General features: G+C 41.5%; 1 protein-coding gene across 11 annotated transcripts in view; it reads right to left on the reverse strand.

Annotated features, from left to right (window-relative positions):
• The window catches only part of Tpx2 (TPX2 microtubule nucleation factor), a 57,112-nt gene that overhangs the window by 33,863 nt on the left and 6,441 nt on the right, over positions 1 to 16,808 (reverse strand). For 7 of the 11 annotated variants that reach the window (XM_029561772.1, XM_017797215.2, XM_008829390.3 and 4 more), the window contains 5 exons: positions 9,101 to 9,271; positions 6,983 to 7,105; positions 4,269 to 4,398; positions 2,780 to 2,908; positions 1,406 to 1,531 (listed from right to left, as the gene is read on the reverse strand). In XM_029561772.1, the coding sequence (XP_029417632.1) occupies positions 1,406 to 1,531; positions 2,780 to 2,908; positions 4,269 to 4,398; positions 6,983 to 7,105; positions 9,101 to 9,206 (614 nt within the window). In that variant the 5' untranslated portion in view covers positions 9,207 to 9,271. Of the gene's footprint in view, positions 1 to 1,405; positions 1,532 to 2,779; positions 2,909 to 4,268; positions 4,399 to 6,982; positions 7,106 to 9,100; positions 9,272 to 15,859; positions 15,976 to 16,808 lie in introns of all 11 variants that reach the window. The other 4 variants (XM_029561767.1, XM_029561769.1, XM_029561771.1 and 1 more) reach the window with 1 other exon arrangement.

The raw sequence follows: 16,808 nt of genomic DNA on the forward strand, positions 1-16,808 counted from the left end.
TATATATATATATATATAATCTGTCAATTTATAAATCTTAAAATGTAATTTGATGCTATCAACTAAATTTGAAGCAACGTGAAGTTATAATAAAAGGCAAGTAAGAGGCTGAGGCTGTTGATAAAACAGCTGCCTAGCATGCACAAAGCCCTGGGGATCAATCTCCAGTTAACTACGCCCACCAAATGTATCTCAGACACAGGATTTGGAGCCATGGAGCTGGAACTGACCTGGAAGCCACCTCCTCTGAAGGCTAGCTCTCATAGCTTTGGAGAGCACTATGCAAGCTGCTAAGGGAGACTATCAATCGATGATCCAACCCCAACTTCAAGGCCTAATAACCACATTAATGACTGGCACAGCAAGCTATATTGGGGCAGTAGTGGCACTTTTATCTTGGGGGCAATCAACAGCTACCTAATTGCACTTAAAGCCTACTCAATGGGAAGAAACTCATGTGTGGTACTGTAAACCTAGCCAAATACACATAGCTGGAGTGGTCACAGATCTTAGAGAAAACCCCAAGGTTGTCACATCCCTAGATGTGACAGTAAGTAAATGTAATTTCTTACTGTGTGCAAAATATGGATTCTTAAATTTACAGACAAGTATCCCAATCACCACCTATCAAAGAAGCTTCTTTTTCAACAGACAGGGATTATTACAGAGTTCCACAACTGGTCACACACAGACACTGTAAATTGCTCAAGTCTAAGTGCAAATGTAGGATGCAACCTCTACACCTAAGGCTCATGAACATAGAACAACTTGCTATGTAGACCAGGCTGGCCTCAAACTCACAGAGATCCGCCCACCTCTGCCTCCCAAGTGCTCAGATTACAGGCATGCGCCACCACATCTGCCTTCAATAAAATTTTTTATTATAAAAAGAACTTAGCCAGGCATGGTGGTGCACGTCTATAGTCCCAGCACTCAGGAGGCAGAGGCAGGAGGATCTCTGTGAGTTCAAGGCCAGCCTGGTCTACATAGTGAGTTCCAGGCCAGCTGGCACTATAGGGAGACCCTGTTTCAAAAAGACCGAAAAAAAAAAAAAAAAAAACCTTATACTAATCTTTTCCTTCATATTTAGCGTATTTTTCCCATTACTTAACATTTCAGCACCCTTCAGGTCACAGGTAACAATTCAGCTCCCAAATGGGAGATATACCAAACACCTACAAATGGACTTTTTTTTTTTGGTCTTTTTGAGACAGTCTCCCTGTTGTAGCCCCAGCTGGCCTGGAACCCACTATGTAGACCAGGCTGGCCTTGAACTCACAGAGATCTGCCGGCCTTTGCCTCCCAAGTGCTGGGACTACAGGCCTGTGCCACCACACCCGACTGGACGGACCTATTTATAATTGATCTATTTACTCTAAAATTTACACTAGGAAAGGAAACTGACCTTGCAGGTGGTACAACAGGCACAGCATGTTTGCCCTTGACTTTCTCCGGGCTTTCTCTTTCATTCTTTCTGGATATATCTTGAGCACTACCTTCTTCATCTTCCTCTGGTTTCTTTTTATGAGATCTTGGGTTCAAAATGAAAAAATTAAAAAATTTACTTTCAATTTCCTAAAGCATATCCCATACCATCTGCTTCTCTAATCTCATGTGGTTTAGACATTCTCATCTTAATGATAGCAATCATGCTTCAGCTGTAAGATTCTTCCATTGCATCAGCAGATCATATATAACAGCAACTCCAATAGGAGCTGTGATCAATAGGTTAACTGTGGAAAGGCCCACTGAGGACAGGTGAGTTATCCAGTGGTGCTTCGGAATACAGAGGGATTCTGTCATCAAATGAAAAAACAGCAGACAGCTGACAGCCTTCCTGACAACTACTCCATCTGTTTCTAACAATAGAGCCCCAACTCTGGGGCAGCAGCAATGTACCCAGCTACAAGTTAGGTATTGTACTTGCTTACACAGCCTCTCCTACAACTAGGAGACCCAGGTAACAGCCTGAGAAACTAAGATATAATTTACGATACAATTTCTGGGAAAGGCCACACTTTCCTGATGTGACTGCTACCCTTGTTTCTTTACAACATACTCTCCCTTGAACATGGATACAATTCCTCGATATACATCAATTATCTTGTGATGAAATAACAGCAAAATAAAAAACCTAAGAAACAATAGGTCTGCTATCTTAAGCAATAAGTACAGAGGAAAAAACAAAAGCTATGAACCACAGAGATGCTAGACCTGGCAATGTTCAGCCACTGAACCAAAGTTAGTGGCAAACTAGTTTTGGCAAACTAATTACGTACTTCTGTGAAGTACATAAATATTATCTGCTGGGCATGGTGGTACACACCTTTAATCCCAGCACTTGGGAGGCAGAGGCAGGTAGATTTCTGAGTTAGAAGCCAGCTGGGGCTACAGGGATACCCTGTCTCAAAAAGCCAAAAAATAAAAAAAAGACATTAAATAAATAAATATTACTATCTACACACTCCAGTTAAATAGACCATTCCTTGCAGCAAAACACATTCCTGATAAAAAAGAATCAGAATACCATATATTCTGGCTGGTCTTAGCGAGAGGTCAAACCTATACTTACTAAGATTGAGCACCTTCCAGAACATAAGTAACAACTCAAATGATCACAGCCACAGCTTTAGGAGTTTCCAGATACATCAAAAAGACTGGTGATTTTACTTTGTTAACTCAAAGCTTTCAGTTCAGGAAAGAAGACTACCTTATATGTGGGTGGTCTACAAACAACAGTCTATACTGCCCTTGGTACTAAGAAGCTGTGACTACTTACACTTTCATTTTTTTGGAAGGTGGAATTTCACTAGCGGTTACAGGAGTGGCACATCTCTTTGCTTTCATTTCAACATGATGTTTTGCTTTCTGTTCCAAAGCCTTCTGAGCAGAGAGTCTAACAGACCTTCTATGATGGAAATGACAAAATTTATATTATAACAAATAAATTTACTACAGATATGCAAATTTTCTTCTGACAGTAAAAGTATGTTAAGCTATAAGATCATAAAAAGTTTAATACCAACACTTCAGAAATCTAGTGTTTGTGAAAATTTGATATTTTCAAACATAAAATTGTGGTATTTAAATATATTGGTGGTTTGCAAATTAGATCTCAATAAAACTGATTTCTAAAAAAAACAAAACAGGCTCATCATGGTAGTACATACACACACACACATACACACAATAAAAATAAAAATAAATGTTGGGGCTGGAGAGATGGCTCAGCAGTTAAGAGCACTGACTGCTCTTGCAGAGGACTCGGGTTCTATTCCCAGCACCCACATGGCGGCTACGAACTGTCCTTAACTCCATAACTTCCACAGTACTGAATGGCACAGGTACACTCACAAACATGCAGGCAATATACTCATATACATAAAATAAAAATAAATAAAATATTTTAAAAATAAAAATAAATGTAATTGCTTTAAAACAGTAGGGCTGGGCATGTAGTTCAGAAGTGGAACATGAGCTTACCACACACAAGATCCTGGGTTCAATTCCCAGCAACACAAAAAAGATTAAACAAAAATAAAAGGCAAAAATAGGATGAAAAGCTGAGCATAGTGGAACACACCTTTCATTCCAGCACTTGGGAGGCAGAGGCAGGTGGATCTCTTTGAGTCCCAGACCAGTAAGGGTTATATAGTAAGAGTGTCTCAAAAAAAAAAAAAGTTGGGTAGCAGACTGGAGAGATGGTTCAGTGGTTAAGAGCACTGGCTGCTCTTGCAGAAGACCCACTTTGTTCCCAGCACCTACATGGAGGCTACAACCATCTGTAATTCCAGTTCCAGGGGATCCGACACCCTCTTCTGGCCTCCACCGACATTGCACACATGGATACACATATATAGGCAGGCAAAACACTCATACATATAAAAAAATTTAATTAAAAGGAGATGAAAGTAAAAGGACAGAAAAAGATACAATACAAACATAACCAAGAGAAGGCATAAGTAATGCTAAGGATCAAAGAAAGGCATTTCTTGACATCAGAAAAGCATTAATAATTCTATCCATCCAGAGTTTTTAAATTCAGACTCATAAGTTTGAATCCTGGCTTTGAAATGAACTTGCCTTAAGCAAGCAATTTAGCATCTATGAGCCCTTATCTAGAAGTTAAACCTAAAAACTACAATTCTTAACTGTTATATGAAATAACAGAGTCTAACAATACACAGAAAAGGTGTTTAATTGAGTTACTATATTTTTTGAACAGTATTCTTAATACCCACAACTTCTGAGCCGCCAAACAGTATTACCTCTGAGGCTGGACTACCCGCGTATTTCTTGACACGGTGCCTTCAGCATCCAGGGAAGAACAAGCATTTGATGAGATAGAATGTTTCTGAAGATTTTCTTTTTCTGTCTCTTGATAGTAAGTGTTATCAACTAGGAAAGACCAAAAACAAGTCAGACTAGTGTAGAAGCTTCCTAAAATCTATACATATACACACACATTTAAATGGAGTTATCTGATAACAGGTTGGGGGCGAGGGGATGACAATTTTCTCCCAGACACCACAGGCTACCAAATAAAAAAGCCCAATGCCATGGGGCTGGAAAGATGCCCACTAACGTAATAGCGGAACAGAAGTTATGGGAGTAACCAACCACTTTCTGATTGGATTTAAGGACCACTCCACAAGACAGAACTCATGGCTGGCACCACTGACAGGACAAAAAGGTTGTGACTGGGAAGGTCACAGACCCCAGGGGAGAACTTACTCATCTTATTCTGCTAAATGGACCTAGTATTAAACTGCCCCCTAAGTACTTATCTTTATACCCAGAGATTAGTGCATCTCTAAACTTCATCAGAGAAACTTCTTTTTGCAGTAGTAGTGATTAACAGAGAAAAGTGCAGAGAATAAGAGACTGCAGAGTGCTCAGTCATAAATGGAACATGTATACCACACCTCTTTCAACCAAGACTCAGGGATCATTTCAGAAGAGGGGGTAAAGGGCTCAAGAGATGGCTCAGCAGTTAAAAGTACTGACTGCTTTTGCAGAGGACCCAGGTTTGATTCCCAGCACCCACAAGGCGGCTAACAACCACCCATAACTCCAGCTCCAGGGATAACTCCAGTTCCAGGGGATCTGACACCTTCTGACCTACACAGGCACTGCATGACACGGGTGCACTTACACATATGCAGGCAATACACTCATACACAAAAAGTACTAAATAAAAACATTTTAAAAAGAAAAAAAGGAGGGGGCGGCAAGAGCCAGAGGTAGTGGATGACTACAGGAGAACAGTGTGGCAGGGCAGTTGCACATATAGACTCACAGGACCGTGACTGCATATGTAAGACCTACCCAAGATCAAGTCAAACAAAATCCCATCAAAGATGAGGGAAAGGGGGTCACAATAGCCCACCCCTAGCTAAGGAGCTATTGGCAACTGATGGCTGCTGGGAGAAGAGGAGTCAGTTTTTGCCAGGGATGCACCAGAGAGGCTGCCATGCTCTGGCAGATGGCCTACAGCCATGCACATACTGGCAGCACTGAGCCGACTCTGTGCGTAAAAAGGAGCCCATGAAATTGGAGGGAATAGTGGTGGAGGGAATAGAGGAGGAACTGGAGGGGAGGGAGTATGAATGGATTTGATTAAAACACATTATATGCATGTACAAAATTCTCAGTTAATAAAATAGTAATATTTAAAAATAGCCCCCATAGGCTGGGCATAGTGGCTCCTGTCTTTAATCCCAGCACCTAGGAGGCAAAGCCAGGTGGATCTCTGTGAGTTCAAGGCCAGCCTGGTCTACACAGTGAATTCCAGGTCTGCTGGGACTACAGGGCAACCCTGTCTTAAAAGAAAACAACAAAAAAATAGCTCCCACAAAAACTGGGGAAAAAAATTAGTCAGCACTTCTATCCCAAGGAAAACAGAAATTATATATGTGTGTATACATGTGTGTGTGTTTACATGTATATGTGTGTGACAATACAAAATTCTAAATTAAACTCTCTCACACACACCCCCACACCCCACCCCAATTCCTAAGCAATGGAATCCTTAATTCAAGTGAAATTATTCAGAAGGCCCGGTTATAGAAGCGATTTTTTTTTTTTTTTTTTGAGACAGGGTCTCCCTGTAGCCCCAGTTGTCCTGGAACTCACTATGTAGACCAGGCTGGCCACCAGGCTGGCCTTGAACTCACAGAGATCCACCTGCCTCTGCCTCCCAAGTGCTGGGACTACAGGCGTACACCACCACACCCAGCATAGAAGTGATTTTTTTAGATATTATATACATATATCAAATTATCATACTATACCCAATAAATATGCAAAATTATGCATCAATTTAAGATTTTTTTTTTTTTAAAGCTGGTCCTAGTGACCTACATGTACAATCCCAGCACTCGGGGCTGATGTAAGGATCCTATCCAAAACCTAAGGGCTAGGACGTAGCTCGGTGGTAGAGCACTTACCTACCAAGCTTAAGACCCCAGGATCAATCTCCAACATAGTAAAAAATAAAACAAACAAAATCAATAAAGATATCACAAAAAAGGAAAACCACACACCAAGATCCCTCATGAACCTTAATGCAAAATTCTTTCAAAAATTTAACAAACTAGGGTTACAAATACAGCTTAGTGGTCGATCACTTAGCAAGCATGTATAAGAGCCTAGGTTCAATCTTTGGCACGGGGGGAAGGAGGGAGAAAAAAATTAGCAAAAGAAACCTAAAAAGAGAAATACAGGCACGCATGGTAGTGCAAGCCTACAACTGCGGCACTCAAGAGGTGGTGGCAAGAGGGCCCTAAGTGTAGGCCCAGTCCGAGCCCCACAGAGACCAAAAAAAAAAAAAAGGAGGATGTGATCTGTTATATAGTCACCATGAAATGAATTTGTCCATTTCACTAGCAATCAAGAAATGCAGCATCTAGGTCATTTCCCAGATTCTCAGCTCCTAATACACTGACTGCCACCAAGGAGCCATCTACGTTGTTTTTCTTACCTTGTTTCAAAGGTGTGACACAGCCTTCCTGAAGTTTAGCTTTTCTCAAGGAAGTTTTGCCCTGAAAAAGCTCTCCTAGTCCATTCTTTCCAAGAAACTTATTCTCCAAATTAGCCTTCTCCTCTGTGGAATAATCAGTAAGGAAGTAGAGCAAATGAGCACCGCACACTTACTGAAAATGAGGAGCAAACCCAGCATTCCTGCAACTTATTTAGCAAAAACAAAATTCTAGCAGCTAAAAGGAGCACATATACTCAGAGACGGACAGCAAAAATCTATCACTAAAAACACTTGCAACACTGAACAATATAGCACAGAAAAGGTAAAGTGCAGATTCTGTACTGGGAACGACTCTATTTTGTGATGATACACAGTCATACAAACATTATCTGGCTTTATCTACCATTTAAATACATCATGTTCCTCTTAAAGAAAACTGTAACTACCAGAACTATCAGATTACAAGGGACATCTTATATTCACAGTGACTCTCCCTCAACTGGGATGGTGAGATAAAAGTATGGGTGTGTGAGAGTAGAGCACAGCTCAGTTCTCTCAAGGAGTTTTATCTTGGGTACTGCTGTTCCTGAAAGTCAGTGCAAAGCAGTGAACAATCTGCTCCACCAACAGCTACTGAAAGAGCGTCAGGAATGTAGTAAGCCCCAGAATAACTACATGGTACATGTACACTGCAGCTCTGCGAAAAGATGTGATTACCTGAAAGAAATAAACTAGAACTAAGGTGGTTTTATAAGTATGGAAATTAATTTTTTTCTTCCAAACTGTATTTATTCATATGGTTATATATAAAAATAATAAATTAGGGGCTGGAGAGATGGCTCAGTAGTTAAGAGCACTGACTGCTCTTGCAGAGGACCCGCGTTCGATTCCCAGCACCCACACAGCGGCTACAAACATCCTTAACTCCAGTTCCAGGGGAATCCGAAGCCCTCTTCTGACCTCCGAGGCACTGCACGATATGGGTGCACTCATGCACATGCAAGCAATACACTCATACACATAAAATAAAAATAATAAAATATTTTTAAAATTAAAAATAATAATAAATTTAAAATAATAATGGGTGGGGGGCAATGCTGGAGAGATGACTTATAGTTAAGAGAGCTTCCTGCTCTTCCAGAGGACCCAAGTCCAGTTCCTAGCACCCACAGTAAGCAGCTCACAACCACCTATAACTCTAGCTCCAGGGGATCCAACACCTTCTTCTGGCCTTTGTAAGCACCTGCACACAAGCAGCATATATTCACACAGACACATGTACATACATATAAATAAAAATGAAAACAAATTTTTTAAAAATATTTTATTATTTTTTTCCAGAGGACCCAAGTCCAGTTCCTAGCACCCACAGTAAGCAGCTCACAACCACCTATAACTCTAGCTCCAGGGGATCCAACACCTTCTTCTGGCCTTTGTAAGCACCTGCACACAAGCAGCATATATTCACACAGACACATGTACATACATATAAATAAAAATGAAAACAAATTTTTTAAAAATATTTTATTATTTTTAGTATATGATTGTATTGCCTGCAAGCATGTAAGTGAACCCCTGTCACACAATGCCTGCAGAGGTCAGAAGAGGATGTCTGATCTCCTGGAACTGGAGTAGTCAGTGCTCTTAACTGCTGAGCCATCTCTCCAGCCCCAAAAATAAATTCTTAAAAAAATATAAATATAGAACCAGGCGTAGTGGCACACACCTTTAATCCCAGCACTCGGGAGGCAAAGGCAGGCAGATCTCTGTGAGTTCAAGGCCAGCCTGGTCTATATAGTGAGTTCCAGGACAGCTGGGGCTACAGGGAGACCCTGTCTCAAAAGTACCAAAAAAAAAAAAAAAAAAATTCCAGGCCAGCATGGGCTACAGTGTGAAACCTCATCTCAAAAAACCAAATTCCACATATAAGCAGACCTATACAGTTCAAAAGTCAACTTTTTTTCTATTAAATCATGGATAACAAGGTGTTTTGGTGCAGAAAAGAATTCAGGTTGGTTTTTGTTTTGTTTTGTTTTTTTCAGCCTCTTCTGTTTTCAAAAGGTCCGCAGCACAAAGCAAGACACTAACCCTAAAACGTCAGAGAAAGCAGACACTTACCAAACCATGAATCTACATTTTCAGTATCTTCCTCAGCATCCAAAGATGAAAAATTGATGAAGTCAGTGGGGGCATCAAAGGAGTAAGTAGCTGTAACTTGTGACATTGCCCCACCCTCGGTGCAGCGGCGCAGGCTCTTCCCAATCTGCACAGCTTTTCTCAACAAGTCACCTTTTGAGGAAAGAAATGGTTCAGAAATTTGATTGCACATTAATATAAAGTACTGATTCCCTAGCAATTACTTTGGTTTTACAACCACATTTCCAGTTCAGAATATCATCTGGAAAATATGCTTCACTGTGTAAAATCAACCGAAAAGTTAGTTGTTTGGGGTAAGGGGTTGCTTTACTTTTTAGTAATTTGCTGTGATTAGGAAGAGGCCAAGTCTGGGACTGGTGAGATGACTCAGCAGGTAAGGCACCTGATGCCAAGCCAGGCTGAGAGAACTCCAGCGAGTTGTCCTCTAAACCACACACCCACGCATGCACACACACAACTATGACACGCTCATCATGCACATACCCACACAAATAAACAGATGTAAAAACTTTTTTTTTTTTGGTCTTTTTGAGACAGGGTCTCCCTGTAGCCCCAGCTGGTCTGGAATTCACTATGTAGACCAGGCTGGCTTCAAACTCACAGATCAGCCTGCCTCTGCCTCCCAAGTGCTGGGATTAAAGGCATGTGCCAGCACACCTGGTATAAAAAACTTTTTTTAAAGAAAAGAGACCAAGTTTAATGAGTACCCACAATATGTCATACACTGTGCTAGATGTTTATTAGTTTTTCCTCAATCTTCATTTTCTTATTTCTGAGCCTTCCTCCACCTATTTATTCTCTCTCTGCCCTGAATAACCTAATTTCCAAGCACATCATTAACTTCTATACCAGAGAAATCTTCCTCATCAAAGTCCAATTCAAATCTGGAAGAAACTTTCCACATTTTCACCTGTTATTATAAAACTACTCTATCTGCAAAGCAGTGTTTTGCACAGAGTGCTTTCTTTGTATCTCCATTAAAATAATTGACATATTAAAATACTTATATAGTATTAGTTAACTACATACATGAAAATGGAATGTCATTGTATATACCTCCCCCATCTGACAAAGAGCTTAGCAGAGCACCTTATACTTATAAGAGGGAAGCATAGTTTTGCCAAGAACAGGTTTTCTTTCCTAAAACATACTTTCAGAAAATTCTATTCCTGAACTGGAGGTGTAATCAGTGATAGACAACAGACCTAGCATGGGTTTGATCCCTAACACTGGGGAAAAAAAGAGAGAGAGAAGAAAAAAACAGATTCCTAGGCAGGAAGAAAATGACTTCAATATACATCAAAGCCTCAAAATGCAGAAGTAAAAGAAATGTCAAGAATATAGGTCCACCCCCATACCTACCCTGTAGAACCACCTTCCACCCTATAGAAACCTAGTACATTTAGAATATCCTCCTGACTCTAGCTCTAAGTAACAAAGGAGCTTAAAGTAGTCTGAAAAGCAGCCTGAAGGTCACACTCACTGATAAATAATTTGCCTATGAAACCTAGTGAAGTCTCTTTAGGGAACAGCACATACTTAAAAGCATTCTGAGACAGGCATAGTGTCACAGACCTGTGAATCTCAGCACTCAGGAGGCAGAGGCAAGAGGATTGTTGCAAGCTAGAAGACAGCCAGGACTATACAGCAAGATCCTATCTCAAAAAAAGAGAGAAAGAAAGAGGGAAGGAAGGAAGGAAGGAAGGAAGGAAGGAAGGAAGGAAGGAAGGAAGGAAGGAAGGAAGGAAGGAAAAAGAACAAGAGAGAAAGAAAGGAATTCTGTATTTTGGTAGGGAGTACACACCAATAATCATTTGCATAAATGTTTACTAAATGAATACCTTTCTTAGGATCAAGAAGGTGACTCAGTGGATAAAGTCACTTACTGCCAAACCTTAAGACCTGAGCTCCATTCCCAGAACCCACATGAAAGGATAGAATCAACTGCAAGTTGTCCTCTGACCTCCATATATGTGCTGTGGCAGGCATGTATGAGCGGAGACACACATAAATAATACACTTTCTTTTTATTATTTTTATTTTTATGTGTGGAGGAATGTACTGTCTACATGTATGTAAGTGCACCCATGTCATGCAATTCCTGTGGAGGTCAGAAGAGGGCACTGGATCCCCAGAACTGAGGTTACAGGTTGCTGTTAGCTGCCATGTGGGTGCTGGGAACCAAACACGGGTCCTCTGTAAGAAGAGCCAGTGCTCTTAACTGCTGAGCCATCTCTCCAGCCTCTGTAGTGCATGCCTTTAATCCCAGCACTCAGGAGGCAGACGCAGGTGGATCTCTGTGAGTTCAAGGCCAGCCTGGTCTACATAGTTCCAGGACAGGTGGGGCTACAGGGAGACACCGTCTCAAAAAAGACCCAAAAAACAAACAAACAAAAAAAAACCTCTTTACTTTTTTTTTTTGGTCTTTTTGAGACAGGGTCTCCCTGTAGCCCCAGCTGGAACTCGCTATGTAGGCCACGCTGGACTTGGACTGACAGAGATCTGCCTGCCTGTGTCTCCTGAATGCTGGGATTAAAGGTGTGTACCACCACACCAAGCATCTTTATTTTTTTTAAAGACAGGGTCTCACTATGTAGCCCTGACTGGTCTGGAACTCCCTATGTAGACCAGGTTGCAGACTGGCTTTGAACTCAAGAGATTTCCCTGCCTCTGCCCTCTCAAGTGCTAGGGTTACTGGTGTGCACCACCATACCCAGCTAAACTCTTATTTTATATAACCTCTTTTATTTTATAAAAACTTATTTTATAAAATTCATGCTCATTTTAAATTAAATATACCTAAAAAGCTTTTATAAAAATTGAGCTACAAGCCAGGGGTGGTGGTACAAGCCTGTAGTCCCAGCACTTGGGAGGCAGAGGTAGGCAGATCTCTGTGAGTTCAAGGCCAGCCTGGTCTACATAGTGAGTTCCAGGACAGCTAGGGCTACAGGGAGATCCTGCTCTAAAAAGACAAAAAAAAAAGAGCTATAAACCATCCTTAACTCCAGTTCCAGGGGAATAGGAAGCCCTCTTCTGACCTCCGCGGCACTGCACAACACGGGTGCACTCACGTACATGCAGGCAATACACTCGTACAGATAAAAAAAATAATAATTTTTTTTTTAATTGAGCTAAAGCTAGGCGTGGGGGTGCATGCCTGTAATGCCTGTAGTCCCAGCACTTGGGAGGCAGAGGCAGGTGGATCTCTGTGAGTTCAAGGCCAGCCTGTTCTACATAGTAAGTTCCAGGCCAGCTGGGGATACAGGGAGACCCTGTTTCAAAAAGACCAAAAAAAAAAAATGAGCTAGAGCCGCCAGGTATGGTGACTCATCTATAATTCTAGCATGCAGGAGACAGAGGCAGGAAGAGGAAGTTCAAGGTTAGCCAGGATTATGAGACTGTCTTAAGACAGCAGCACCAATACAGACACACACTGAGCAAAGCCTAGTAGCTCACACCTGCAACCCCACCACCCAGGAGGCAATGGCCAGAGGATTACTGAAAGTTCAAAGCTAGACTAGTCTAAAAATATTATCATAGTCAAATATCTGTAATCCCAGCACATTTTGAATCTACTTCACACATTCTATGCATTTCTCCATGCCAATATATTTAGGCATATACCATCAATTAATGAAGTATGCTAAAGTCTTGTTTTTGGACTTTTCCCAGTATTTTGACTTTAAAGATACTTCCAGAAGAATAGTCTTATAGCTAAAATTCTATACACAAACATAATTTTTCCCTAAAATAATTCATAAGGTAAAATTGCTGAGTCAAGGGCTCTTGACACGCTGTGAAAATTGTTCGTCAGAGTATTTACATTACCAGAGGAGGACTGTGCCAGTGCCCCAAACCTTGCCTCCTCATTGCTATGCACTGACAGCCTGCAGACTGATCATCTCTAAATTATACTACTGTACCCACACTTTGAAATGAATTACCCAACCTTTATTACTGCCCATTGGTTTGGCCAGCATTTTATTAGCTTCTCCATGAACTGGGTAATGCAGAAAGTATTTCTGGGTTTTACAGTGTCTCAGAAATATGTTACAATGAATTGCGGGAGGGAGGGGGTGTTTGTTTGTTTTTTGGAAATAGGGTTTCCCTGTAGCCCCAGCTGGCCTGGAACTCACTACGTAGACCAGGCTGGCCTTGAAATCACAGAGATCCACCTGCCTCTGCCTCCCAAGTGTTGGGACTACAGGCATGCACCACCAAGCCCAGCTGTTTTTTATTTTATGCATGTGAGTGTACTGCCTGCATGTAGTTAAGTACATCCATGCCCTACAATGCCCATGGAGGTCAGAAGAGGGTGTCAGTGACCCTGGAAATGGGAGTTACGAACAGTTGTTAGCTGTCATTCGTAGGCAGGGAACTGAACCCAAATCCTCTGCAAGAGCAGCCAGTGCTCTCAACTGCTAAGCCATCTCCACATCATCATATATACCATGGAACTTCTTCCTATGGTCACTCAGTCACTGGGTGGGTCTCTCTCTCTCTCTCTCTCTCTCTCTCTCTCTCTCTCTCTCTCTCTCTCTCTCTCCAGTTGTTAGCTGCCATATGGGTGCTGGGAATCAAATCAGGGTCCTCTGGAAGAATAGCAAGTGTTCTTAATCACTGAGTTATCTCTCCATTCCCATAAATATGGTCTTTTTGAGACAGGTTCTCCCTGTAACCCCAGGTGGTCTGGACTTGCTATGGAGACCAGGTTAGCATCAATCTCACAGAGATCTGCCTACCTCTGCCTCGTGAATGCTGGGATTAAGGGCATGCACCACCATGTCTGACTTTTTTCACCCCCACAAATATCTTTATAACAACATTCTGATTGAGGCAATAGTGTAGAAACTTGATATTCTCAAATTTGAAGAAATTGCAGGCAACACCTATATTTTGCAGTTTATAGGTAACGATCAATTGCATTAAGCAAGGTTCACCCTAACAGCACGTAACAATACTAAAATTGTGGTTAAAAACAAACACATGATCATAAGTTACCAGCAGTGCTCATTTCATGCCAGGTTGTAGAAAGTACTAAATCTGTATCATTTTGAATGCTCATTAGTAACCTGGCAAAGCATCAGTGACTGTCCTCAACTTAGAAGTTAAAGATCAGAAATGCAGTAACTGTCCAATGTCCACAGTCATGTAAGGACAGGACAGAGCTAGATCTGGAACAGAAGCTCTTGACCTAGTATAATGGATTCTAGATCATTTGCCCACCTGCTTTAGGAAATAAGAGATGGCAATCAGGGTAAGGTCTCTACTTGCTTACAAAACAACACTCTACTGCTTTCCAAGTAGATCATTCTCCATTTTGACCTGCAGAAGACTCTTGATTATGCCCATTCTAAGTTTTTCACAACCCCTCATTTCTACTTTCATTATTCAGTGTTTTTTGTTTATTTTCCTTTTGTTTGTTTTCATTCAGTGTGGTTTTGAGGCAGGTCTCACTGACAGCCCTAGCTGGCTGGAGCTCATTATATAGACCAGGATGGCCTTGAACTCATAGAGATCTATTTGTCTTTGTCTTCAAAATGCTGGGATTAAAGGTTTGTGACACTACATCCAGTTGTTTTTTTTTTCTTTTAGTGTTTTAACACAGGGTCTCATGTAGCCCAGGCTAGCCTCAAACTGGCTATGTAGTCTAACACACACACATCACACAAACACAAATAAATATAAAGACAAAATTAGAATAAAGACTCTCAGTGAAGGATTTCTCAGTGACTAACAATAGTTAAAATTCCCTAGTTGCAAGGGGGAAATTTTCCAGCTCTTGTGAACAAACATTCTGGAAGACATGGGAAAATCTTGGATTCCCATGATCTTAATGCCTAACTAAGGTCACTGGGAACACTTCCCAGGCAGGAACGTAATAAAGACAGCAAAAGCCGGGGGCAAGAAGAGGCAGGAATGTAGCATGCTGCAATCACACTCAGCCCTCTAACAACTATGATTCTGGCAACTTTCTCGAGAATCCCACACTCACTCTAGGACGTGCACTATTCTTGCCTACTCTTAGTTAACCATGCTGAAATCTTCATTAAACCCCTTCCTTAATCAACTCCAACTCTATTATAAAATAAAAACCATGAGCAGGATGTGATGGCACACACCTTTAATCTCAGCACTCCTGAGGTAGAGGCAGGAGGATCACTGAGTTGGTGACCAGCCTGGTCTAACAGAAAGTTCCAGCCTGGCCAGGGCTGCATGGTGAGACCCTGTCTCAAAATAAATACATACATACATATGTACATACATACCATAAGTCAGGCATGGTGGTGCACCCCTTTAATCCCAGCACTCAAGATGCAGAGAAAAGAGGATCTCTGTCGGTTTGAGGCCAGCCTGGTCTACACAGCAAGTTCCAGGCCAGCCAGGACTACACAGTGAAGCCTGTCTCAAAAAAAATAGAAAGAGACAACAATAGGGACTAACAGGGACTGGAGAGATATGGTTAGAGCACTAGCTCCTCTTGCAGAGGACCTGCATTCAGTTCTGAGCACCTCCATGGCAGCTAACAACCATCCATAACTCCAATTCCAGGGGATCCCTGTTCCCCTAGACACCCTCTGCTGGCTTCCACAGCCATTTCCTACAAGAGTGCAATTATATACACAAAAGCAAAACACTCATATGCATAAAAAAAAAAGCCAGACAAAATAAAAATGAATAACTAAACAATGAATTTTAAAAAAGAAACAGACAACATACAACAATGAAGATTCAGGACGACCCCTGGTGGAATAGGGCTTAAGCAGACAGCCCTCAGTTAATGCAAAGAGCAGGGTGAAGGACGGTCCATGAAGACTTCCTGATAGGAGTGATACCTGCAAATTAAAAAATGAGGAGGCTGGAGAGATGGCTCAGGGGTTAAGAGCACTGGTTGCTCTTACACAGGACCTGGGTTTGGTTCCCAGTACCCACACGGCAGCCAACAAAAGCCTGTAACTTTAGTTCCAGGGGGATCTGACACTCTCTTCTGGCCTCCATGAGCACAAGCATGCATGTGGTACACTGACACACATGCAGGCAAAACACTCATACACATAAAATAAAATAAATAAAAAATTTAAAGACATAGTCTCCCTTTAGCCCCAGGCATCCTGGAACTCACTATTTAGACCAGGCTGGTCTCCCAACAGACCTACCTGCCTCTGCCTCCTGAGTGCAGGAATTAAAGGAGGGCACCACCACACCCAGGCATTTTTTATAATCTTTTAAAAACAAATGATTTTTCTCAAGGAAGAAAGGATAAAAAAGGGAAACAAGTGAAGACAAATATGAGGAAGGACTGCAGAAGCCACAAAGCAACCTGTTTCCACATTCATGAGTCTAGCCTCCAGTGCTCTTATCTCTCCTCACGTGAAAACCAGAAATAACTAGCTTTGACAAGCTCTATAAATCAAGATGTAGGGATCCAGAGGGGTGGAGGAAGCTGCAGAGCAGTCTAAGCAGGGCTGAAATAGTAGGCTAGCAGCTCCTAGCAAAACAAAGATTATTATAGATGCTCCCCAGGACTTGCCTGAGATGTGCTTTACCGATTTCTTTTTTAAAAAAGATATTTTATTTATTATTTTTATTTTATGTGTATGAGTCTATAGGTGCACTGCATGTCACGCAGTGCCTACGGAGGTCAGAAGAGGACATCAGATCTCCTGGA

The sequence above is a fragment of the Nannospalax galili genome, unplaced genomic scaffold (assembly GCF_000622305.1).
Source record: "Nannospalax galili isolate Female #2095 unplaced genomic scaffold, S.galili_v1.0 scaffold1714, whole genome shotgun sequence".
Taxonomy (NCBI): Eukaryota; Metazoa; Chordata; class Mammalia; order Rodentia; family Spalacidae; genus Nannospalax; species Nannospalax galili.